General features: G+C 37.8%; 1 protein-coding gene across 1 annotated transcript in view; it reads right to left on the bottom strand.

The window, feature by feature from the left end:
* The window catches only part of MALRD1 (MAM and LDL receptor class A domain containing 1), a 555,525-nt gene that overhangs the window by 268,634 nt on the left and 259,619 nt on the right, over positions 1-27,272 (bottom strand). The window contains exons 28-29 of the mRNA XM_061435952.1: positions 9,592-9,837; positions 7,645-7,802 (exon numbers count right to left, since the gene is read on the bottom strand). Of these exons, the coding sequence (XP_061291936.1) occupies positions 7,645-7,802; positions 9,592-9,837 (404 nt within the window). The remainder of the gene's footprint in view (positions 1-7,644; positions 7,803-9,591; positions 9,838-27,272) is intronic.

The raw sequence follows: 27,272 nt of genomic DNA, 5'->3' as shown, positions 1-27,272 counted from the left end.
CAAAAAACAAATTATGTTGCTTCTAACTCATTCTTTCTTCACCAACATTAAAACGCAGCTATTAATCATGATTCTGAAATTTTTGAAATATTTAGATATCAAGCAGAGTGATTTAGATAAATGTGGTTATTATTACTAGATGTTGACAAGCTGTTCCCCCCCCCCAAAAAAATCTGTAAAAGTTGCTAAACACAAACTAATCCTTTCCCCTCTTTAACACGTGTGGGACAGGCCTGTGGATTTATTATTATGGAGAGGCAGAAATCTCTAGTACATATGATCTCAGAGCCACAGGAAAACTTTGATGAAATATATTTGCCTCCTCAGCATGAGAATGTTTTAAATTCTAAAAGCAGAAGTGGAATGCAGTTTAGAGACAGATTTTAGAGCCAGAATTGGCTTTAAACCTGATGATACTGCTTATTATTTATGTGATTTGGGTCTCAATGTCATGGTCTGTTAAATTAGAACAAAATATCTACCTTGCAGATTTATTCTGAAGATTAAGTGAATTACTATGTATAAAAGACATATATGATATATAAACAATAAATCAGCCAAGATATGGAAGCAAACTAAGTGTCTATCAACAAATAAATGAATAAAGATAACATTGTATGTATCAGTTCAGTTCAGTCTATCAGTTGTGACCCCATGGACTACAGCACACCAGGCTTCCTTGTCCATCACCAATTCCCAGAGCTTGCTCAAACTCATGTTCATTGAGTCAGTGATGCCATCCAACCATCTCATACTTTGTTGTCCCCTTTTCCTCCTGCCTTTAATCTTTCCCAGCAGCAGGGTCTTTTCAAATAAGTCAGTTTTTCACATCAGGTGGTCAAAGTATTGAAAATTCAGCTTCAGCATCAGTCCTTCCAGTGAATATTCAGGAATGATTCTCTTTAAGATTGACTAGTTTGATCTCCTTGCTGTCCAAGGAACTCTCAAGAGTCTTCTCCACCACCACAGTTCAAAAACATCAATTCTTTGAGGCTCAGCTTTCTTTATAGTCCAACTCTCACATCCATACATGACTACTGGAAAAACCATAGCCTTGACTAGACGGACCTTTGTTGGCAAAGTAATGTCTCTGCTTTTTAATATGCTGTCTAGGTTGGTCATAGCTTTTCCTTCAAGGAGCAAACATCTTTTAATTTCAAGCTGCAGTCAGCATCTGCAGTGATTTTGGAGCCCAAGAAAATCTCTCACTGTTTTCATTGTTCCCCCATCTATTTGCCATGAAGTGATGGGACTGGATGCCATGATCCTCATTGTTTGAAGGTTGAGTTTTTAAAGCCAGCTTTTTTACTCTCATCTTTCACTGTCATCAAGAGGCTCTTTAGTTCTTCTTCACTTTCTGCCATAAGGGTGGTGTCATCTACCTGTCTGAGGTTATTGATATTTCTACCAGAAACCTTGATTCTAGCTTATGTTTCATCCAGTCTAGCATTTTGCATGATATACTCTGTATAAATTAAATAAGCAAAGTGACAACATACAGCCTTCATGTACCCCTTTCCCAATTTGGAACCAGTCCATTGTTCCTTGTCTGGTTCTAATTGTTGCTTCTTGACCTGCATACAGATTTCTCAGGAGGCAAGTAAGGTGGTCTAGTATTCCAATCTCTTTAGAATGTTCCACAGTTTGCTGTGATCCATACAGTCAAAGGCTTTAGTGTAGTCAATGAAGCAGAAATAGATGTTTTTCTGGAACTCTATTGCTTTTTCTATGATCCAACAGATGTTGGCAATTTGATCTCTGGTTCCTCTGCCTTTTCTAAATCTAGCTTGAACATCTGGAAGTTCTCGGTTCACATACTGTTGAAGCCTAGCTTAGAGAATTTTGAGCATTACTCTGCTAGCTTGTGAGATGAGTACAATTGTGCAGTAGTTTGAACATTCTTTGGCATTGCCTTTCATTGGGATTGGAATGAAAATTGACCTTTTCTAGTCCTGTGACCACTGCTGAGTTTTCCAAATTTGTTGCATATTAAGTGCAGCACTTTCACAGCATCATCTTTTAGGATTTGAAATAGCTCAGCTGAAATTCCATCACCTCCACTACCTTTGTTCATAGTGATGCTTCCTAAGGCCCACTTGACTTTGCTCTCCTGGAATACAGGCAACAAACTCACACATAAAAGTGAATATTACTAACCCTAACCTTAACCACACAAAATGAATGAAATCTTGCCATTTGCAACACTATGAACATAGACATTATACTTAGTGAAATATGTTAGAGAAAGACAAATACTGTATGTTTTCATTTATATGTGGAATGAAAAATAAAACAGAGGAATATAACAAGACAGAATAGACTTATAGATACAGAGAAAAAGCTAGTGGCTACCAGTGAGGAGAGGGGTGAGGGGAGCGGCAAGATACGAGAAGGGAATTAAGAGGTAGAAAGTACCAGGTGTAAAATAAATGAGATACAAGGATGTAATGTACAGCATAGTGTAAAAACCATTATTTTATAAAGATTTAAATGAGGTATAACCTATAAAAATACTGAATCCCTCTGCTGTACACCTGAAACATACAACATAGCAAATCAACTACACTTTAATTAATAAAAAGAAGAAAGAAATCAGTCAATAAGTAGAGGTTTGTCCAAAAAGTAGTTGTAGTAGTTTGGAATAGAAATGGAAGTGAAACAGCAATATAGTAGTTAAAAGGACAATCTTCAGTGCTGACCATATGAGTCTCTCGAAAAGTAAAACTCTAGGATCAATTAAACTAATTAACTAGTCTCTTAATAGAAATCTTAATAGAAGGGACTCCACTGGCTGCCTAGTGGGAAGCAGTAGAGGTACCTAAAAGAGATAGATGTGAAATAAGTAGTGAGAAGTTCAGAAAAAAAAATCTTAGGCAAAAATATATGGGGGATAAATACTACCCATTGTTGTGCAGCAGAAATCAACACAAAATGTTAAGCAATTTTCCTCCAAATTAAAAAAAAAAATTTTTTTTTAAATAAAAAACGAAAAAAAAAACCACTGGCATGTTCTCTATGGAACATTTGTTTTACATAAACCATGGTGTTGTGATCTTGTGGGTACTAATTAATCAAACTCTGGGTGTGTTGATCTCTTGTAAGTCTATCATTTGAAATGCAAAGATCAACTTTTCTCCCTTGATTTGGCTAAGATCAATAATATAATAGTACCAAAACTACTCAGACTGAATTGTTAACACACTGAAACAATTCCAGAAAAGCAAATAAAGTTCTGGTACTAAAGTTTAGTTTAATGAATTTACAGCTCCCAATGCACATGACTGGCTTTGAAAAAATCAATTTGCTATATACAACTGCTGTGTAGCCCCTCTATCCATATTCTCTACATCCTTTTCTCTGAAATAATGAATCAAATCTCAACAACGTGATTAAAATAGCATCAGATATTCAATAGGCAGAAAAGATCGAAAGATGCCTAAGTACAAAAGCCTGTCTGACATTCTCTTAGGCACATGAGTATTAGTAATTAGCTGTAAATCTCACATTAGGACTGTGGGGGTTGTGTGTGTGCACGCGCCAGGGATGGGGTAGTGGTGAGTGAGAAAGGATGGAGGTGCTCACTTTGGCCAGTGGACCCTTACACCCAACTGCAGCTCCTTGTTTGCTAGGCTGAGGGTAAAATCAGAGCCAGAACGGCCAAGTAGGCAGTTCTTCCAAGTAGGCAAAGGAATCTGGCCTTTCCTTTGTCGATTTGACATTTACCACTGCCTACTGAACAAAATCTGTATTTCCATACTGAATATGATTTTTAGATAGACTTTCCAGGGAGTCAAGTACATAAGATCTCTGAATTAGAAGTCAGGAAAATTGAATTTGCATCTTAACTTTTTTCTTAAAATACCATATGATCTGGGACAAGAAAGACAACTTTATAATCTTAGTTCCTTCATCTGTAAAATGAATTGTTTAAACATACTTCGAAGGACCTTACCAGCCCGAAAATTCTCTGAATCACTAAGCAAGATAAAGCAATAGGCTAATTTAATTACGCTCTTTCAGCATAACTAGGTTGCTATAATCAGGAGGGCTCTCCTGAAATAACATTATTTTCCTCCACTTCAGGCTTGAATACATTATGTTTTCTATCACAGTGGCATAATGGATAGTCCTGAAGACCTTCCGTCAAACAGATTCAAATTCCCTATAGCATGAAGTCATCTTGATTAAAATATCAACAGTTTATCACAGATGGAGTTGCTCCAAAACACAACAATGCCCTTCAGGCAGCAGGTGTTTCTGCATTTTATTCACAAGACTAGTTGAAAAGATGCAAAGGCCTTTTGTTTCATGATGAGACTAGAAATTTTACCTATGAAAAACAATTTATCAAATGCATGTAAACTTTAAAATTTCCTCAATTCTTTTTTACATATTAAAATCAACATATTACTCATCATTAATTAATTCCATCAGAAAAAATTGACCTGAAATGTGTAAAATTAAATATATTTGTAAAAACAAGTTAACTTTCATGCTTTGGAACTCTAACTCTACCCCTGAGCATTTGTTTCATATTTTTTAAATCTTAGATGGTTTCAAAAGCAATACATTAAAATTTAATGAGAAATTTCATATTGAATGTATGAGTTAAAAGGTAGGTAAAAATGATAGATGATATCAAGAGCAAAGTGAAGTGAGGTCTCTCAGTCGTGTCTGATTCTTTGCGACCCCATGGACTGTAGCCTACCAGGCTCCTCTGTCCATGGGATTTTCCAGGCAATAGCCCTGGAGTGGATTGCCATTTCCTTCTCCAGGGGACCTTCCCAACCCAGGGATCGAACCTGGGTCTGCTGCACTGTAGACAGATGCTTTACCGTCTGAGCCACCAGGGAAGACTATCAAGAGCAAACATACTATTTTGGAAACGAATCATGGTGTCATACGGCAGAAATCAACACAACATTGTAAAGCAATTATCCTTCAATTAAAAATAAATTTAAAAATAAAAAAAATAAATTTTAAAAAGAAAAACAAATTATTATTATATGCAGAAAAAGGCATGACTCAGTATGTGATACTGCGGTTATGATTTGCAGTCAACAACACTACCCTTTAGAACTATATGGTTATAAAATTATGGTCAGTGCTTTCATGCCTTTTGCATCTGAATGTATATGTGTATATATATATATATATATATATATATATATTTCAGACCTAGATTACAGATTCTCCAGGTTAGACTTTAATGTCATGCAAACAATGGTTGTCCTGAGCCCAGCGATGGGCTCCTCTGGGGGAGCACCACTCCTTTCCTCTAACCCCTTCATCCTGCAGTCCCTTCTCCAAAGAGCTGAGACAGACATAAGAATGCAGTCTCAAGGCTTTGCCTTCACTATGTTATGATGTACCTATTGAAATAGTATAAATATAAATGAACAGTCAGTCATCAGGAAGAATTTCTGGAGCTGTGAGGGACACTTACAAAAGGAATAGTCATGGTTGGCAAAGTGTCAAGGAAAGATTTGTGAAAGGCTGAATCTACCCGATTGTGTTGGACCTGATGTGGAGGAAAACCATGGGAACACAGAAGGAGGCATGCCTGAGAAAAAATAGAGGAGACTGGGCCGGGGATACCATATGCATATACTGGGTCCATTCTAAAGGATACGGAGCACAGAAAGAAAGAAAAGGTAGCATTCATACCCCTGCTTTGGTTGCCACCTGGCTAGGACGATTTCCAACTAATGAGTGAGGTGAAATCCAACATGCTTCCACACAGACAGAAGCCTAAGCAGTACTTTGTAATGATGATCAAAAATATGTATTGTGTTAATTACCAAAATGAAATGATCGCCCTAATTCACGAATATAAAATCAATATATGGTATGAAAGATTTCTCTTTGTAATAAATGTAACTAAATAATAATAGGCATTCTTTTAATACAATAGGAATATAGGTCTTTAAAGTTGCTATTAAATGTCCAGAGGAATTGGGAGGAATATGGGAGCTCAATGTGACTTGATAGGAAGACATATGTCAAATCAGTATAATTTAATAGTAAAGTTTTTTCTAGTAATGTAAAGCTTGTTACTATAAGAGATGAGAAATGTAAATATGAGTGAAGCAAATAATAAAGGCAAAATCCAATGCATCAAACCCTTCACATGGCACTGTTGAAAAAAGACAACTTGCTCAAAATGGAGTCACTTGTGCTAAGCATCATGACAGTAAACTAAGACCTTAACACCTAATTTAATTGCAGTTTCAACTTTCCTCAGGAATGTAATCTTAACCAGTCAGCATTAGAGAAATTATCTGTCCAACAGAACCCCTCCATCCTTCTTAGGAGGGGACCTTCCCTGAAACAATGCATTTTTTTTTTTTTGGCTAATAATTTCCTTTTCCTGCCCCCTTTCTGCCTTTGAAAACCTTTTTTGTTTCTATAACTTGGCAGAATTCCTTTCTATCTCCTACATGGGATGCTGCTGAACTCATGAATTGTTCAACAAAGCAATTTGATCTTTAAATTTCCTCAGTTGAAGTTTTGTTATTTAACAGTACTGACCATATAGCCCAGTGTTACATTCAATAGAGTACTGGAAAATATTCTTCTAAGAACTTTAAGCACTGTATTTCAGTAAGTTTCCATATTTAAATATAAGAATAAATCATTGTGATATTTTCTGCATGTATTTTATTAGGCAGGCTTTTCTGCATTATTAGAGAAGGGTTCTAAGTTATAAAGTTAGCTCAGGTTTCAGATAAAACATGAACTATGCAGCCACGAGCTATTCAGACAAATGAGGCCTTTGATATTCTGGTCAGGCATTGTCCATCAGTGTGGGGCACTTCACCAAAGCCCATGTGTGAGAAAACAGCAACAGCCCAAAAATCATGTCTTCAGAGTAAGCTTTCTTGGAATTCTAAAGAGATTCTTGAACACACATGTGTACATACATGTAGGCATGCATGTATGCACACACACACATACACACACACATACACACACACACCCCACCTTTTTGCTGCTGCTGTAACTTGCCAGAGTCAAAGTATGTGAACCAAGTCTCATTAATATTAATATATACTTTGTTACTTTGCTCCCCAAACACTGTCACTCTGTTAAACTAAATTAAAGCCCTGTCAGAAACATCTAATTAATCCACAGTAAGAAAATGTATTACTGTGTCATAGTTAATAAGTGGTTCAATGTAATCATACCTTGATCATTCGCCTGAGCAGTCCTGTCCTTTGTATGCTGTACTTAGGACCAGAATGTTTCACATTAATTTCTTTAATGATCGTTCATATATTAATTACAATGGATAGCTACTCTTCTTTCAGATGCACAAATCATCTAGATTCTTTCAGTGAGGAGGATAGGCAAGGAAATACCCAAATAGAGTGAAGAAACCTGTGGGTTTTAGACTAACTTACCACAGAGAGTTTCTGAGAGTCAGTTACAACCTGTGTTACAACCTGTTGTATGATGCTGAGCTCAAAGCTGGTTCCTGTGCCCAGTTTACCAAATTCCACAAAACATCTGAACCACAAGCAGCATCGCCCTCCGATGGGAGGAGGCCTCCAGGGCAGCAGAGTTGTGATAAACTCCCTTTGGCCATGTGCTGCCTGTAGGAAACTTCACGAAGCTCAGAGGCATCACCAACTGAAATCTTACCTTAATGAGGATCTGAATGGACCCCGTGGCTTTTGTGGATATGAAATACCAGAAGCTCATGGTGCAGGAAGCGCTGGATTCTTGCCACAGGCCACTCTTGAGATGTGCTTCTTCGCCCCGCAGGCCCACTGGAGTAGCTTCCAGATACAGGAAGTGCCCTGGGAACAAGATGAGATTCAGATCATGCCAAAATAACATGGAGAGGATCATTTTAGTTTTCCTATCGTTGGGTTTTTAATTACATTTCATAGGATCTCAACTGCCAAAGGTATTTCTACTTGAAAGAGAAAGGAAATCTAATAGCCTTGCCTCCAGCTCGCTGACAGAACAATTTCCAACTGTCTGTGCTTTTAGCAAAGTACTTCACAGTGTGCAGATGAACTGATCTGACAGAATATTTATGCCATGGACTCAATGAGACAGTTACAGAAATCATTTCATGGACTCCCCAAACTATCCAGTTACTGTGAAACAATGCAAAGATTGTCTACGAAATATAAATAAAGAAATATGACATGCTTTCAAAAAGTCAGTCACCTTTTGAGTGCACAAATAAAATGCTGAGAATGTTAATATACAACATACAAGGCAAGATACTGAGTTTTTGGCTTGTTTATCCAAATGTCCAAAACATTTTACGTATGTAGAGCTGAGTGTTAGAATGGGACTCAGGCCTTCCTTTCTCTGGCATGGTTGGCCCAGCTTGGAGAGCTCTGTTTTATCATGTGCTGTGTGCTTAGTCTCTCAGTCATGTCTGACTCTGCGACCCCATGGACTATAGCCCACCAGTCTCCTCTGTCCTTGGGGATTCTCCTGGAAAGCATTCTGGAGCGGGTTGCTCTGCCCTCCTCCAAGGGATCTTTCTGACCCAGGGATCGAACCCAGGTCTCCTGCATTGCAGGCAGGCTCTTCAGGGAAGCCACCAGGGAAGCCCCTGTTTTATCATAGGCCTGTGAAACTTCAATATTTAAACACCTTTATTCTACTCTGTAACAGCCAGGAATTCAAGATCCCTTCTTTATTCTGCTAATGTCTTTTGCCCCTTGACCAAAGAATATGAGAAATAGGTTCAGCTCACCGTAAAAATTAGCCATTCCAAGCACCCTTCACAGAGATGATCTTACAGCTACGTCTGCACAGCACCTTTAGGGCTTTCTACTGCCCCAAATACAGATCATCTCCCTTGATCCTGACAACTCCAGGGCAAATTTTATTATCTCCATTGGACAGAGGAGAGATTTGAGAATCTGAAAAGCTACATGACTTGCTACTGATCAAATGAATGGTAGAATTCAAGGTTATTGATTACAAATGTGTCATTTCGAAAAGGTACCCGAGGGCAGCCTATGTTATCATCTATCTACAATTATCAAAGCAATATTCAGTTTTAATTACTCACTGTTATATGTTACATAGTGTCCCCCCAAAAGATGTGAAAGTCCTAATTTCTGTCCCAGTTAATGTGAGCTTCTTTGGAAATAGGGTTTTTGCTGATGATTAAGTTGAAATAAAGTCATGAAGGTGGCCTCTAGTCCAATAAGATTATTGTAATGAAAAGGGAAAATTTAGACACATACATAGAGGGAAGACAACGCAAAGACAGAAAGAGACTTCCACCTACAAGCCAAGTAGCATCTGAAGCTACCAGAAGCTAGTGAGAGGCAAGAAATAGATTATTCTCCTTCAAAATCCTCAACAGGAACCAACAGCCCTACGGACACCGTGATTTCAAATTTCTAGCCCCCAAACTGTGAGACAATAAGTGTCTGCTTTTAACACCACCCCGCTGAGGCTGTCTGCTATGCAGTCCTGGGAGACAAAGGTACTCATTAAATGTTTGACTTAGTTGCCCTGACACCACGGTGGTCTCTCTGATGCTCTCGGCAAAGACAATGTGATGCTCACTGTGAACAAAAGTAGAGTAACTGGAACAACCTGATAACCTACCATTTTCATTTCCAAGTGTGTGGTCTCTGGGAGGTCTTAGGCTTTGTGGAGAGCCGACCCCCAAAACCCAATCAAAGTTTTCAGCCAAGGAGTTTTGCCAACCACACCAGCCTTTTTCAAAAGTACAGGAGCCACCGCATTCATTTTCATCAGTATAGTCTCCGCAGTCATCTACAAAATTACAGCTCTGCTCCGGTTTAAAACATCTGCCATTCTGACATTCCCGATAGCCAAGTGGACAGTAACCTAAAAAACAAACAAACAAAAAGGATGAGGAAACACTCCCGCCACGTTTATGAGGTTAAAAAGTAGGAAGAGTAGATTCCCTTTAATATGTAAAGAAACATAATGTTCTTAGGAGTTTGGGGTATCTGACCCCTGCCTCTCTCTCCCCTAATCTCTCCAGGGTTCTGGTCTATAGCTTATTCACAAGCATCATTCAAAATGAAAACAATCAATCATTTTATTGATCTAGGAGTGTACTCCAATCATCCTCAAATGCAGCATGTCCTGTGAGCTATCCTCAAAGAAATAAATTAGATCTGAAAACCAAAGAGAGGCTTTCTATTTTTAATCCTGAAACAAGATCTTCAGGGTAGTAAGAACTTATGTAACATGGGGTATTTGAAGGTACATCAGTATCCACGCACTCCATTATTTATCAGAAGCCAAACATATCATACTTCCTCAGAAGCAGGGGCATGAATATACAACTAATATTTAACCTTCCAACAGATTTTTTTCCTCCAAAATGCTTATTTATTTCATAGTTGTTTGGAATTTAAGGTGCAATTTTCCTACAAAGCAGTGTGGCCCATAAAGACTTTTCTATAAACTTTAAGACAAAGCATGATGATTTTAAATGTCTGAGTTTGAACTGATGCTGATAACTCATCACTTATGTGACTTGGATCATTCCTATATTTGATGAGTTTTAGTCTACTGATCAAAAAAGAGAAAAAAATAATAGTAAAAAGTTAAACTAATTAGAGAGACTTGTTTATACTGGGGATCCTCAATCTCTGGGATCTAATGCCTGATGATCTGAGGTGGAGCTGATGTAATAAGAATAGAAATAATGTGTACAATAAATGTAATGGCTTGAATTATCAGGAAACTATACCCCCACCCTCACATCACAGAAAAAATTATCTTTCACAAAACTGTTCCCTTGTGCCAAAAAGGTTGGGGACCTCCGGTTTCTGTCACTAGAGTAGTGCTTGAACCTTCACAGGCAATCAGTAAATATTAGTCAAATGAATGAGTTAAAGTGTTTTGGAAATAATAAACCCGTTCAATAGGCACAGTCAAGTTATAAATATCCTGCTCCGATATTTCAATAGAACATAACCACCGTGGTTGACAATATTTAAGTAGGAAAGGTTCTGATGTGGTGACGTCAGTTTCCCATTTGCTTTGTGACTCTATAGTACCTGAATTTTTGTTTTCCTTCCTCCTCATTTGGCCAGTTAGGGGAGCTGGTAATACCACTTCCTACTTCATTTTTAGATGGGAGTTTCCATGGCCTGAGAGAGTGGCTGGAGGTTGAGGACTGGTGTGGATTAGAGGAAGAAGGTGATTCAGACATTTCATGGAAGGTGTTCTGAGAATTGGAAATTGCTTTTGATAGAATCTCATAGAAAAGCTTTTAAGTTCTGGATCAGTCTCACATTTTAGAAAACAGATGGCTAAGAGGAAAGAAGTGGCAGGAGAGGAATGGAAGGCCATGTAGACATCAGTGGGGAAGAACTGGTGTTCTGAGAATTCCCAGCCACTTCGTGTGCTAAGCTCTTCTTGAACTGCACGTTCAAGATTGCCTAATTGAATGGCCTTTACATTTGCAATGCCTTTGAAACAAATTTCAACTCTGCATTCTGTCTCTAACAAAACTTTCTTGTCTTCTAGGTTAATTGCTAACATTTTCCTTTCTTGCAGTGTAAGATTAAACTATTTTCATTTAGGTGCCCAGTTCAGCTGGCAGATTGGAGGGTAAGACAAAAGACCTTTGCTGTTTCAATTACAGAGCTTGACTGAGAATTGTAACATTAAAGCATTTTTGAGCTACACAGAAATGGAGATCATTTACATTAACCCTCTCATTTATAGATGAGAAAACTGAGGATTATAGATGTTAAATGACTTGCTGAATTTTCAAGAGGAGCAATGCAATTTGGACCCAGGTCTGTTGTCTTCAGAATTATTTTTTAAGTCCATTGACTTGAAGGACAGTGGTAGGTCTACTATTGTAAGACACAAGATCACCGAGGGATGAAACACCAGTGTTGACTACCAGATGCATTATTTCTCATGGATCTGTTGAGAACCTGAGAAATTACTAGATCATTTGATTTTATATAATTGACATTTGTATTGATTCTGTCAATTTCAATTTGGGGAATAAAAGCAAATTTACTGGTTTTGAAGATATTTTTCTCCAAAGCAACTGGGTCAAGCTAAAATCTAATTCTTTTAAAACACACGAGAAGCTTTTAATTTTAATTAGATCCCATTTGTTTATTTTTGCTTTTATTTCCAATATTCTGGGAGGTGGGTCATAGAGGATCCTGCTATGATTTATGTTGGAGAGTGTTTTATCCATGTTCTCCTCTAGGAGTTTTATAGTTTCTGGTCTTATGTTTAGATCTTTAATCCATGGGATCTAATTAAAATTAAAAGCTTCTGCACAACAAAAGAAACCATAAGCAAGGTGAAAAGACAGCCTTCAGAATGGGAGAAAATAATAGCAAATGAAGCAACTGACAAACAACTAATCTCAAAAATATACAAGCAACTCCTGCAGCTCAATTCCAGAAAAATAAACGACCCAATCAAAAAATGGGCCAAAGAACTAAATAGACATTTCTCCAAAGAAGACATATAGATGGCTAACAAACACATGCAAAGATACTCAACATCACTCATTATCAGAGAAATGCAAATCAAAACCACAATAAGGTACCATTTCACGCCAGTCAGAATGGCTGCGATCCAAAAGTCTACAAGCAATAAATGCTGGAGAGGGTGTGGAGAAAAGGGAACCCTCTTACACTGTTGGTGGGAATGCAAACTAGTACAGCCACTATGGAGAACAGTGTGGAGATTCCTTAAAAAACTGGAAATAGAACTGCCTTATGATCCAGCAATCCCACTGCTGGGCATACACACCGAGGAAACCAGAATTGAAAGAGACACGTGTACCCCAATGTTCATCGCAGCACTGTTTATAATAGCCAGGACGTGGAAGCAACCTAGATGTCCATCAGCAGATGAATGGATAAGAAAGCTGTGGTACATATACACAATGGAGTATTACTCAGCCATTAAAAAGAATACATTTGAATCAGTTCTAATGAGGTGGATGAAACTGGAGCCGATTATACAGAGCGAAGCCAGAAAGAAAAACACCAATACAGTATACTAATGCATATATATGGAATTTAGAAAGATGGTAACGATAACCCTGTATGCGAGATAGCAAAAGAGACACAGATGTATAGAACAGTCTTTTGGACTCTGTGGGAGAAGGGGTGGGGGATGATTTGGGAGAATGGCATTGAAACATGTATAATATCATATAAGAAATGAATCGCCAGTCCAGGTTCGATGCAGGATACAGGAAGCTTAGGGCTGGTGCGCTGGGATGACCCAGAGGGATGGTATGGGAGGGAGGTAGGAGAGGGGTTCAGGATGGGGAACACGTGTACACCCGTGGTGGATTCATGTTGATGTATGGAAAAACCAATATTGTAAAGTAATTAGCCTCTAATTAAAATAAATAAATTTAAATTAAAAAATAAAAATATTTTCATTTGTAAAAAAAAAAAAAATCAAACACACAAGAAAATAATTTGGACATGTCTCTAAGTGGAAACATAAGGCAAAATATTATACAATCAATATAGCTAATATTTTAAGATACCCACAATGTGAATCACTGTTTTACATTTATAAAACATAAATACCTGCATAATTTAAAATACAATAACTCAAATATAACACAAGATTAATTTTGAACAGAAAACTCTCTAGGTTAATAAAGAAAATTTCACTGCTATAATGTACTCTTATCCATAAAACAATAAGCAACGTTTTTTGGTAAATTCAAGGGAAGTTATCAACTAATATTATTTACTTATTTCTAAATTATTTTCCATGCCTATTGTTTTGTCCAAAGAAATCAGCTACCTAGAAGTGTATATATCTTTAAATGATTTGATATTAAGAATCTAATGATATTATGCTCATTTTTACAGGAAAAAATACTGTTTAAATGAGGCAGTGACCCTCCTGATAGGCAGTTTAATTTTGTGTGCTGTGCTATGCTTAGTCGCTCAGTTGTTTCTGACTCTTTGTAACCCAATGGACTGTAGTCTGCCAGGATCCTTCATTCATGGGGATTTTCCAGGCAAGAACACTGGAGTGGGTTGCCATGCCCTCCTCCAAGGAACTTCCCAACCCAGGGATCAAACCTAGGTCTTCCACATTGCAGGCAGATTCTTTACCATCTGAGCAGTAGAGAAGCCCTTAATTTTGTCAGGAAGAACAAGTTATAAAATTTAAAAACCTCCCATGTAAACGTCAGAGACTCTGAAACTTAATATGCTTACGTTCAAAATCCGATTCTTCCCCTTCAAACTTACTCACTGAACAGTCTTCTCCATCTGTGTTAATGGCAACTCTATAACTCCAGTTTCTTGGAGAGAAAAAAGTCTTGTAAGGAGCTCTGTATTGGAAGTCTGACTCCACTTTTCAACGTATGACTTAATGACTGACAGCCTTTCCTCATGTGTTCTACACCCAAGAAATTTTCAAACCTTCTTGGTATGTATGTGGTGTCATCAGTCTTAGAGGTGATAAGATATATTCTAATTATAGGACTAACAATTGACAGAATTCACTGAACGATTACATTTGATTTATGAGATAAAATATTACATATATTATTATTACAACCCCTAGAGCTTGGGACTATCCTCAGTTTCAAGGTAGACTGCTGTTCAAAATTTGGTTCAGATATTAAGACTGATAACACCACACCACACACCAGGCTTGCATTACTCACAAAATGAGGTTTTCTAAGAAAGCCCAGGTGCTCCCCCTGTTGGTAGAAGATCCCAAATATATCAGCCCCTACCTGTGCACAGCAATCTTCATCCAGGTCCTATCCCCTAACCTGCATAACACTCTCCCCAGTTTCCTTTTCTCATTCTCTAAATAATAATAATATATCCATATATAATACTGTTGCAATAATATATAATATTTTATCTCATAACTCATATATAATCTTTCAGTGAATTCTGTCAATTTTCAATCCTACTCTGTTACGAGAGGTGATGTTACTACTACTTTTGGGTCAAGCCACTATCATTTTCAGTGTGTGATTTTATTACAACACTTTCCTTCCTGATCTCCGTACCCTACCACTTCCCATTAAGCAATAAAGAATGATGGTGACGTAAGCTGTTATATATGGAAGGGATAAACAACAAAGTCCTACTGTATAACGCAGGGAACTGTATTCAATATCCTATGATAAACCATAATGGAAAAGAATATTAAAAAGAATGCAATGTATATATATACACACACATATATATAAATCACTTTACAGCAGAAAATTAACACAGTATAAATCAACTATACTTCAATAAAAATACTTACCTAGAAAAACCATGGAGATATTTTATATAAATTGAATGTCACTTCTCTGTCCCAAATGCTACAATATTTAAATACTATTCCCCATTACAAGGAACTAGGTCTTCTTGGGAAAACGGTCTATTTGGGGCTAAGGAAAAGAAGGTTCAAGATGAGCCTGGGAATTTTTTGTGTGTGCCAAAAATTTTAAAAGTGCTCAAAAAAAATTACATCATTATGATGAAAGTCTGAATTACTGGTCAAATCAGAAATAATTTCAACATCAAAATAAGTAATGAGAGGACTTTGGCTCTTACCACACGTATAAGAAAGAGTAAGAAGGTACAAAATTATTCTCCAGCCATAAGCAACTAGAAATCTGGGGAAAATCTATGCCTGATGTTTATGCTCTCTGAAACTGTTTACACTATAAACAGGAGAAGCATCAGCTCATAACAACCTCAAGGCCTAGCTGACAGTTCCAGACCAGGTCCTGAATGTCAGGAGATGCCTTTCTTTATCTCACTTTGCAATTCTGTTTACATGGCAAGAGAGTTCAGTGGAGCCACCAAACCTTCTGGGTGATATGAGGCTAGAAAATAAAACCCTTCTGGTTGTCTTTGCAGTAGGTAAGACATGGCAGACCATTTGCTTTGGGAGATGCTAAAAGATTTCAAAGGCCTTCCTATTGGTTATTTTTATGCCTCTTGATATTTCCCTTTAGTAATTTTCAGCAAAAACTTGAAAATATCAAGGTTTGTGGGATCTACTTTAATGTTATTAGCATAAAGGAGATAATATGTGGGAAAAAGTTCCATAAAATAGATAGTGGTGGCCTTAAAGAATTGACAAACGAGACAACAACAACAAAAGTAGAGGGACTGTGATTTGCAATAAGAAATAAGGAGCAACATGGAGCGAAGTCTAGGCGGAAAAAAGGCCTCCAGGTTTTAAGGAGAAAGACCTAACGTGGCTCCAACTGGCTGTGACTGCAGTACTGCTGAGGCCCTCGCTGAGAAGAGCAGCGTTCTGTACTTCTGTGCTTCCTGGGCAAGGCTTACTAGCCAAAGGCTCAGTCAGCCCTCAACTGGGAACAAACTGCCAGCTGGACAAAATATAAAAATATTTTGCCTGCAGGCTCCCACTTCTTCATTCCAAATAGTAGCAATCCAAATATTCAAAGAGCACTTTCTAACAGTCTTGATCAGAACGATGAAATTTACACTAACACAGTTACCACTCATGTTCATTCAAAATACACTGTCAGAAAGAACAGTTCATGCCTCACCTCTTACTCAATTTTAATACTGAACATTTGAGAAATATTACGTTAACATTACATGCTCACCTTCAATTAACTCTAACTCTCTTAGAAGAACACTTAAATAATTACAAAGGAACCTGTAAAGATACATGTTTTTTAATAATTCTGACTTGGAGAACATTTCTAATGTCTTGGTGGTGAACGATTTATATATCTTGATTTTGAGGGTATCATACTTAGTAACACAAAGTAATGAGTTAGATCACTAAGCATCTCTGTTTTCTGAAGTCTTATTTTTGCTGTCAAGAAATGTAAAACAATTCTTTATTGTCCTTCAGCGTACCTAGTAGAGGCTCCAAGTATTTAAGGAGAATTATTTTTATCTAAGACATTGCAAATGGAGCTGTTGCCATAAGACGAAGCTAGAGCTACAAGTCCGACCTACGGTTAAATCTCAAGCTCGACATCACTTTAGGAAAATTGTATTTTGTACTTCTATGCAGTCCAATTTTTCCTTCCTTCCTTTTATGGCTTTTGACAATCCCATACTAAATAAAAGCCTTCCATATGCTTTCCAGGACTGTATGATTACTATATGATTTCATTTTTAAAAAGATTTCAAACCTGTGATGCACCTGAAATTTACTTTGGCTGCAAATGAACAATAAGATTTTTAGAGTGAAAAAGAGGAATATATACACAGGCATACATACATGTGTGTTGGTGTATTTATTGACTGTCTCTGGAAAGATACATAAGCAGTGAACAATTCCTCTGGAAATAGAAACAAAGACTAAAGTCAAAAGAAAAATTTTAATTTCTGCTCCTTTTTGGTAATACTGTGTGCGTGTAATGAAATGAAAGTTTGCTTTATTTTAAAAAGAAATTGGTGAGAACAAAGGCCTGAACACACCAGGGCCTCATCCCAGGTTAAAGAAAGGGCTATAGTTGTAAAGTTATATTATAATTGGGAAATCCCAAATAGACTGCAGTTCCTCTGAACAGTATTAGCCTGGAATGAGTGGCAAGAATGTTGACAATTTTCTGGACACTACGGTTTATGGGGAAGTGGGAGACTGAACACACTCTACTCCATATGGCTATGGAAGAAATGTTGAAATTAAGGGAATCCAATTTCCGTTTAAAAAAGGAGTTGTAAGGAATGAAATGCTCTACCATAGTCAGGGGAAAGGCCAAGTTTGCTAAGGTGACAGAGAATCAACTCAAGGTCTGTTCGCTGCTCACCTTTCCCGCCTCCTCTCTGATCATGCTCTTCCCCTCAACTTCCCACCATGAACCTACTGGCCTTCATCCAGCCCCTCCAACCACAGACACTTTACACAAGCTGGACCACCTACCTGCCTCAACAACTCTCCCTTTGAAAATCTTGCAGATTGAAGCTCAATCTCTACTTCCTGCAAGAAGCCATGAATGGTCAAATCCTTCTATTATAACCTCTTATCACACCAGGCAGCTTTTCTTCAACGGACTTTTCAGAACTCTGTGTTATATGTGTCTGCATGGTTATGGGCATGTGACTCCACCGCTAGTCAGAAGGGTCCACAGGGGACTGAAATCGACACACCTTAAAAGTGCTCACTATACGTTTGCTGGCTGAACAAAAAACTGAATGAGTGAATGAATGAATGAACTGAGTAAAACAGAGGAGAGCACAGTGATGACTGAGAGCTTCAAGAAGATAGTGCATGCTCAGTTGCTAAGTCGTGTCCGACTCCTTGCGACCCCATGAACTGTAGCCCACCAGGCTCCTCTGTTCATGGGATTTCCCAGGCAAGGATATTGGAGTGGATTCCCATTTTCTCCAGGGGATCTTCCTGACCCAGGGATCAAACCCACATCTCCTGCTTGGCAGGTGGATTCTTTACCACTGAGCCACCAGGGAAGCCCTCCTAGAAGATGGCTGAGTGGAAAATGACTTGCTATCCTGGTTGTTGGACAAGGATAACAGGCACGGGACTGTGTTTGAACTGATGAAATCTGAGATATCAAGACTGAGAAAATTATACAGAGTCAGTCACCTCAGACCTATTTTGCTGTGATGAAAATGTCAATTACTTCCAGGTTTTTCTCCTTTTGTTTTGGATAGTGACAGTAGCTATCCAGTTTGTTCAAAATATACATTTTCAATACCTTAAGCAAAGATTTACCTATTACTTATTTGTAAGTAATTACTTATTTATAAGGCAGAATTTATTATAGTCACAATCCCAATTTAATACTACCTTTATATAATTTGATTCTATAACAAAGCAGTTTCCATTTGTAAACCCTATTGACCTGGTTAACAAAAATTCTATGTAATGAAACTGAGGCAATTATCTAATTCAAAGGGAAATATACAACAGACCATTTAAGCTAAATTCTATTAATAGGAAGCAAAGCAAATCCACAGGATTTGTGTGGCTAAATGCTGCTCCCATTTGTGCAGTGTATTATGTCTAAAATTAACTGGGATAAACCAAACCATGTTTGAATTTGCTTTAGTTTATGTATTTTTGACTTAGTATATATCATTCACAGTGAGTTGAGTGCAAAATCCTTTTAAAACAAGATTAAAATACAGGGTCCCTTTCCTTAAAATATGTATTGTCTACCTAGGGTGAAACTAGTTTTCAGTACTTTTGTATGTATGTCTGTGTGTATGTATGTTACATATGTGTTGCATAAGTCACCAATATTATATATATATATGTATGTGTGTGTGTGCTTGTATAATTTTGTATATATACATATGACAGTATTAAATATATGAGCATGCAAATATATTAAAATATAGTTAAAATGAGTGAATAGCAATTTTAGAGTAAATGGCAAAATTAGTTATTTATCAATCACCTCCTATATGGTTTGCTTTGTGCTAGACATTTTATGAATATCATCTCTAATCCTCATGACAACATTATAAGAAACATTCCCTCCATTTTCAAATGTGGTAACTAAGGATAAGAAGGCTAAAGTACAATTTTACACACGATCGGTGCTACTTTCTCAATTCGTCCCGTCCTCTCCTTCCTCTGCTGTGTCCGCAAGTCTGTTCTCTACATCTGTGTCTCCATTCCACCCTTGCAATAGGTTCATCGGTACCATTTTTCTAGAGTCCACATATATGCATTAATGTACAATATTTGTTTTTCTCTTTCTTACTTCACTCTGTATAACAGGCTCTAGGTTCATCCACCTCACCACCACTGACTCAACTTGATTTCTTTTTACGACTAATATTTCATTGTATATAAGGTACATGTTATTGGTATTTTAATACTTTCTCTTCAGTAAGACTGCAGTGACCAAATGGGTAAACAGATGGAATCAAAAGATAAAGAGAGCCTAATACAATGAATCTAGTTACAAACTTAGAAGCACAATCTGGAATCAAGATTGCCAGGAGAAATACCAATAACCTCAGATATGCAGATGACACCACCATTATGGTAGAAAGTAAAGAAGAACTGAAGAACCTCTTGATGAAAGTAAAAGAGGAGAGTGAGAAAGTTGGCTTAAAGCTCAATATTCAGAAAACTAAGATCATGGCATCTGGTCCCATCACTTCATGGAAAATAGATGGAGAAACAGTGGAAACAGTGGCAGACTTTATTTTGGGGGGCTCCAAAGTCACTGCAGATGGTGACTGCAGCCATGAAATTAAAAGATACTTACTCCTTGGAAGAAGAGTTGTGACCAACTTAGACAGCATATTAAAAATCAGATACATTACTTTGCCAACAAAGGTCCATCTAGTCAAGGCTATGGTTTTTCCAGTAGTCATGAATGGATGTGAGAATTGGACTATAAAGAAAGCCAAGTGCTGAAGAATTGATGCTTTTGAACTGTGGTGTTGGAGAAAATTCCTGAGAGTCCCTTGGACTGCAAGGAGATCCAATCAGTCCATCCTAAAGGAAATCAGTTCTGAATGTTCGTTGGAAGGACTGATGTTGAAGCTGAAACTCAGTACTTTGGCCACCTAATGCAAAGAGCTGACTCATTTGAAAAGACCCTGATGCTGGGAAAGATTGAGGGCAGGAGGAGAAGGGGACAACAGAGGATGAGATGGTTGGATGGCATCACCGACTCAGCAGACATGAATTTGGGTAAACTCTGGGAGTTGGTAATGGATAGGCAGGCCAACTGTGCTGCAGTCCATGGGGTCGCAGAGAGTCAGACACGACTGACTGACTGAACTGAACTGAGCTGAATACCACCCAGAAACAAACTAAAAAAAAAAATTCTTGATTGGCACATGGAAAGAGTAGCATGAATACATAAAAAGAGACCCACTAGGAGGCTATTATGTTTAGGGATGAAGTAGGTTCAGACTGACAGGTATGAGTATTAAGTAAGCAATGCCTGGAACATAGTGAATACTCAACCCCTATGAGCTGTCAACATTGTCATTAGAAGAGTAGCTGAGTTGATGGTGAAAAGTGGCTGAAATTGGGAAATATGTTAAAGAAAATAGGGCCACAGAAATTTTTGCTAGATTCAAAGGTAAATAATCAGTATGGGAAAAGTCAAGAACACTTTTAGGTTTTTGGTATGAAACACTGCCTGAATGATTTAACCATTTATTCAAGTCAGGGGAGGAGGAAAATTTGAGACAAAATAAACTTCTATTATTATTTGCAAGAAAAAGATAGATTAGTATCATAATAGATAATAATAGAAATACCATATTTTTATATAACATTAACATTCAGAAAACTAAGATCATGGCCTCTGGTCCCATCACTTCATGGGAAATAGATGGAGAAACAGTGGAAACAGTGGCTGACTTTATTTTTTTGGGCTCCGAAATCACTGCAGATGGTGATTGCAGCCATGAAATTAAAAGATGCTTACTCCTTGGAAGGAAAGCTATGACCAACCTAGATAGCATATTATAAAGCAGAGACATTACTTTGCTAACAAAGGTCCGTCTAGTCAAGGCTATGGTTTTTCCAATAGTCATGTATGGATGTGAAATTTGGACTGTGAAGAAAGCTGAGCACCGAAGAATTGATGCTTTTGAGCTGTGGTGTTGGAGAAGACTCTTGAGAGTCCCTTGGACTGCAAGGAGATCCAACCGGTCCATTCTAAAGGAGATCAGTCCTGGGTGTTCTTTGGAAGGAATGATGCTAAAGCTGAAACTCCAGTACTTTGGCCACTTCATGCGAAGAGTTGACTCACTGGAAAAGACTCTGATGCTGGGAGGGATTGGGGGCAGGAGGAGAAGGGGACGCCAGAGGATGAGATGGCTGGATGGCATCACTGACTCGATGGACGTGAGTTTGAGTGAACTCAGGGAGTTGGTGATGGACAGGGAGGCCTGGCATGTTGCGATTCATGGGGTCGCAAAGAGTCGGACATGACTGAGAGACTGAACTGAACTGAACATATATTATACTGTCCTCATCTCAATTCCTAGGGGGATTAGAGACCAGGATTCCTTTGTATAGATGAGAAAATTGAGCTGGAGGAGGTATAAGTGGTTTCAACACCTATACATCCAGCAAGACATTTTCACACTAAAGCACACATTGGCAAATATTAACTATCTGCTGTATTTAAGTGCTCTCTCTGGAGAAGGATAATGCTGAATTTTCCTTGAAATTTACTGACATATGGAACCACACCCACGATGTATTTAAAAAGAGAAGGGAGAAGAGTCATGCACTGAGTGAGACAAGATGAGAAGTGGAATGAAAGCTGAAAGAATTTAAGTAATGAAGGTAATCAAAGGTAAACAAACCACTTCCTCCAAAAGTACTTGAAAAATACAAGGGAAAATAATGTACACACAAAGAAATCAACAGGAGAAAAAGTCTAGTTTTCTTTTTTTCAGATTGTCTGCTACAAAATCAAGGCACCGAAAATTTTTGATGAAAATATGCAAATGTCCGATAGTTTTAGGAATATGAATTACAGTTTTGGTGGAAGAAGGCTAACTGCTAATAGTTAACTAAGCATAGCAGGCAAATTCACCATGCGAAGATCCATTCATAGACCTTCAAAGTCTGGTCTCAATCACTTCTTTTAACCTTCCTGTACAAAAATTTTCCATTACTAAAACTGTTGTTAAAAATGACTTCACTTTCACAGTTTTTCCGAAATATAAATAAATGATCATAAGAAGCTTTGGAAAACATGGATCACTATGTAAATAACTATATAAAACCAAATTTAGGTGAACACATGCTTGGTTAAAAAAATAAAAACACTGTTTAATAGTCATCACTTTCATTATCGTAGCTTCCCTGATAGCTCAGATGGTAAAGAATCTGTCTCTGAGGCAGCAGACCTGGGTTTTATTCCTGGGTTGGGAAGATCCCTGGAGAAGGAAATGGCAACCCACTCTAGTATTCTTGCCTGGGAAATCCCATGGACAGAGGATCCTAGTGGGCTACAGTCCATGGGGTTGCAAGGGTCATACACAGCTGAGGGACTCTCATTTTCACATCATTATCATAACTAAAATTAATTGAATGTCAACCAACGCTGGGCATTTTATACATATTATCTCTAATTCTCACTACATTGAAAAATAATTATCTTGATTTTACATCAATATTAATTAACTAGTGCAAATTCACATTGGTATATGGCAGAGCTGGGATTTATACCCAAATGGATCTGACACTGTGGTTTGTGTTCTTTTTCATTATAACTCATTACATAAAATCCTAGGCCAAATGGAAAAACTAAGAAATAAGAAGCCAAGACTACATCTCTGTCCTAACAGAGTTTATAAATAACAACAATGCATACATTTATACTAGAGGTTAGCTGAGAATATAATTCAGTATATGATGGGAGAACTGAATGGCATAAGTGAAGTCTAAGAAAGATGAACGATATCAGCAGATGTAACACTGGGGTCACCGGTGATGACTCCAGAGAGGAGTTGAGTACTTAACTACCATAAAAAGAAGAGTAGAATTCATGGAAGAATCACTGAGAATGGAAAATGTCTTTCCAGCAATCAACAAGTGGTATGAATAATAATAAGTACAATTCACAGCATGCTTGTGGATAAGAAATAAATCAACTTTGAGATCCAAACTAATATTATTATAACATTGATAATTTACAAAGCACTTTCATATGTGTATGTACCTATAGAAACATATATATACATGTATGTATCAGTTAAGTTCAGTCGCTCAGTCGTGTCCGACTCTTTGTGACCCCATGGACTGCAGCACGCCAGGCCTCCCTATCCATCATCAGCTCCTGGAGCTTACTCAAACTCATGTCCATTGAGTCGGTGATGCCATCTAACCATCTTATCCTCTGTCGTCCCTTTCTCCTCCCACCTTCAATCTTCCCCAGCATCAGGGTGTTTTCAAATGAGTCAGCTCTTCACAAGAGGTGGCCAAAGTACTGGAGTTTCAGCTTCAACATCAGTATTTCCAATGAACATTCAGAACTGATTTCCTTTAGGATGGACTGGTTGGATCTCCTTGCAGTCCAAGGGACTCGCAAGAGTCTTCTCCAACACCACAGTTCAAAAGCATCAATTCTTCAGCGCTCAGTTTTCTTCACAGTCCAAGTCTCACACCCATACATGACCACTGGAAAAACCATAGCCTTGACTAGACGAACTTTTGTTGGCAAAGTAATGTCTCTGCTTTTGAATATGCTGTCTAGGTTGGTCATAACTCTTCTTCCAAGGAGTAAGTGTCTTTTAATTTCATGGCCGGAGTCACCATCTGCAGTGACTTTGGAGCCCCCAAAATAAAGTCTGCCACTGTTTTCACTGTTTCTCCATCTATTTTCCATGAAGTGATGGGACCAGATGCTATGATCTTAGTTTTCTGAATGTTGAGCTTTAAGCCAACTTTTTTACTTTCCTCTTTCACTTTCATCAAGAGGTTCTTTAGTTCTATACACACATGTATATAAGATTATACTTGTTTTGCATCAAGCCTTAAGAACAATCATGTAGAGAGTAAATTAGTCAAAACGGGGTCAGAACTCAAATGTATGTCCTCCTACTCTGAAATTCATATATGGACTTTAGTACAGATATGATCATAGGGGATTCTCATCTGTCTGCTTCATGGTCAGAACACTTCCTCTGAATTTAATGGAATTGAGTCTAAACTTCTGAGCATATCATTCAAAGACATTCACATGCCATATCCAGACCAACTTTATAAATCATTATCTCAAATTTTCATTATTACATCATCTCCCTTTCATTCAAACCAGGTATCTGTTCATCCTTCTAAACACACACGTACCGAGACTTTCCTGGCAGTTCCGCAAATAAGACTCTGCTACCACTGCAGGGGTGCAGGTTTGATCCCTGGTCTGGGAACTAAGATCTCGCATGCTGCAAGATGTGGTCAGTAAATAAACGAATAATAAACACTCACATGGATCTTTATGCTCCTGAGTCCTTAATCATGCTCTTCCTAGTTTTAAGTATATCTCTAGCCAAAGAAAATCTACAGTTCCATTAGATCAAACTTATCCCACTTTACTAGATCCCTCATTCTTTAGGAAAAATGATAAAGATAAAGATGGGTGTGGTAGTATAAACAATGACTCATCATAATGTTCCTGCCCAAATCTCTGGGGGGAACCTGTGAAATGGTAATTTGTGTGTGGAGTGGGGCGGGGGGCGGGGGTGGAGGGGGGTGGATCGGTGGGTGGTGTGGGTATGATTTTGGTGAATGTGATTAAAGGTAGCCATCATCTATCTTGGCATCACTAGAGCCTAGAACATCTTCATATATAATATCCACTCAAGAAACATGCTGAATAGAACCAAAGTGGAATACCCGTCTAAGAAATCTGAATTTTATCTTTTAGCTTAGGAAAGCCATTGAGTAATTCTCAGCAGAGAAGCAATGTGATCAGAGTATGGTTCTAGAAGGTTTAATCTTTTTAAATTGAACAATGACCTGAAATTGGCAGTGACTAGAGGCAGTGAGACTAGTTAGGTTTCAATTAGTTAGTCTCTTTCATTTGACACTTAACATGTTAGGAAGCTGACACAGAGAGGTGAAGGGACTTATTTAAGGCTCTATTTTTAACTCTGAGCTGGCAAAGGGCTAAAACTCATTAAAAAAAATTCAAGTTCAATATTCTTCCCACTATACAGCATTGCTATTTGTGGTTCAGAGTGTGATGGTGAACTTTAATGCAGAATCCAGAAAGCATTATCACCTGCCAGACAGTACCCATTTTTCAAAGTATAATGTGTAATTAACCAGGGACAGCCTCCTTTGGTCCAGCTGAATTTCCAAGGAAGTACCAATTCAGAGGACTGACAATGGACATAAAACATGTAAAGCTACTCCTGTGTATCTATGCCTACAGTCATTTCTGGTTACATTCGGTCTCATAAGACTAATAATATTAAGAGTAATGAAGAACCAAGAATAACAATTATTACTGGAGGCATAAATATCAATAGAGATCATTTAGCCTAATAGGATTCTTTGAATCAAGGAGACACACATCTCAGGAGCCAATACCAGGTCCATCCTTTCAGTGAATGTGTTTGGGACAAAGAGATCACATACACCTGCATCAGGACATAATAAGAATTCACCACTTACTATCTATGTTCAAACCTTAGTCAATAAATTATCCAAATATTATAATTACAATAAAGCAACCTGTTGTGGGATATTACGATGGTTTTCAGAACAACCTAACAAGGATGCAGATGAACTAGATTGTATGTTTCAAATACACTGAGGCAAAATATAAAGATAATCTTTAAAATTGTTAAGATTCATTTTGAAGTCATCTATAATAAATGATATTCTTTTAAAATATGTATCTTTTTAAAATTTTATTTTCAGTTGAAGGATAATTACTTTGCAATATTGTGCTGGTTTCTGCCATACACCAACATGAATCAGTTATACACATATGTATGTTGCCTCTCTCTCAAACCACCCCATCCCACCCCTCTAGGTTGTCACAGAGCATGCGTTTAAGTTCCCTGAGTCAAATAGCAAATTCCCACTGGCTATCTATTTTACATATGGTAATTTATATGTTTCCATACTACTCTCTCCATTTATCCCACCCTCTCCCTCCCCCACCCTCTGTGTCCAAAAGTCTGTTCTCTGTGTCTGCATCTCCATTGCTGCCTGCAAATAGGTTCTTCAGTACCATCTTTAAAATATGTATCTTAAATTGGGGGCCAATTCATGTGGTGTCTGGCAGGAAATGTACAATATATAGCCTCCTCTATATAAGCTTAAAGTCTTCCTTAAAGAATAAGACATTGATACACAAGACACAAAATAAGCAATAAAGACTGGTTGCTGATTACCGGTCCAAGGCAAGAGTCTTTTAGAGTAATTCTTGGGGCTGGACGGCTGCTGCCACCCAGTGGACATTAGTCTGGCCATGCCTTTGATAAACGAAGTCCATGTATTCTTGAGAAATTCCTGGAAGGTTTACCATGGTGCCAAGGTAGCCAGGGCTTCCTCTGTTATTGATCAAGGGGAAGATGTGCCTGTGAGCTTTTGGTATCAGGAAGATACTACTGCAGAGCCAGATTGGGGTCTCTTTTGAGTATACCATCTCTACCTCAAAGGAGAAGACTGTGATGACTATAACCATCTTTATTGCTCATCTTAACCTGTTTTCCATACAATTGTTGGAGTGATATATCTAACCAGCAAATCTCATCATGTGTGTGTATACACTTCAATATAAATATTATTTACATGCTTCCTCGAATCACTTAAAAAATACATTACAACTTTAAAGAAAAGTTTGTAATTTTCACTAAAAACATACTTAGTGTTTC

This window comes from Bos javanicus, chromosome 13, assembly GCF_032452875.1.
Source record: "Bos javanicus breed banteng chromosome 13, ARS-OSU_banteng_1.0, whole genome shotgun sequence".
In the NCBI taxonomy this organism is placed as follows: Eukaryota; Metazoa; Chordata; class Mammalia; order Artiodactyla; family Bovidae; genus Bos; species Bos javanicus.
The sequence above is the reverse complement of the archived record's forward strand: the minus strand, read 5'-3'. Positions and strand labels throughout refer to the sequence as shown.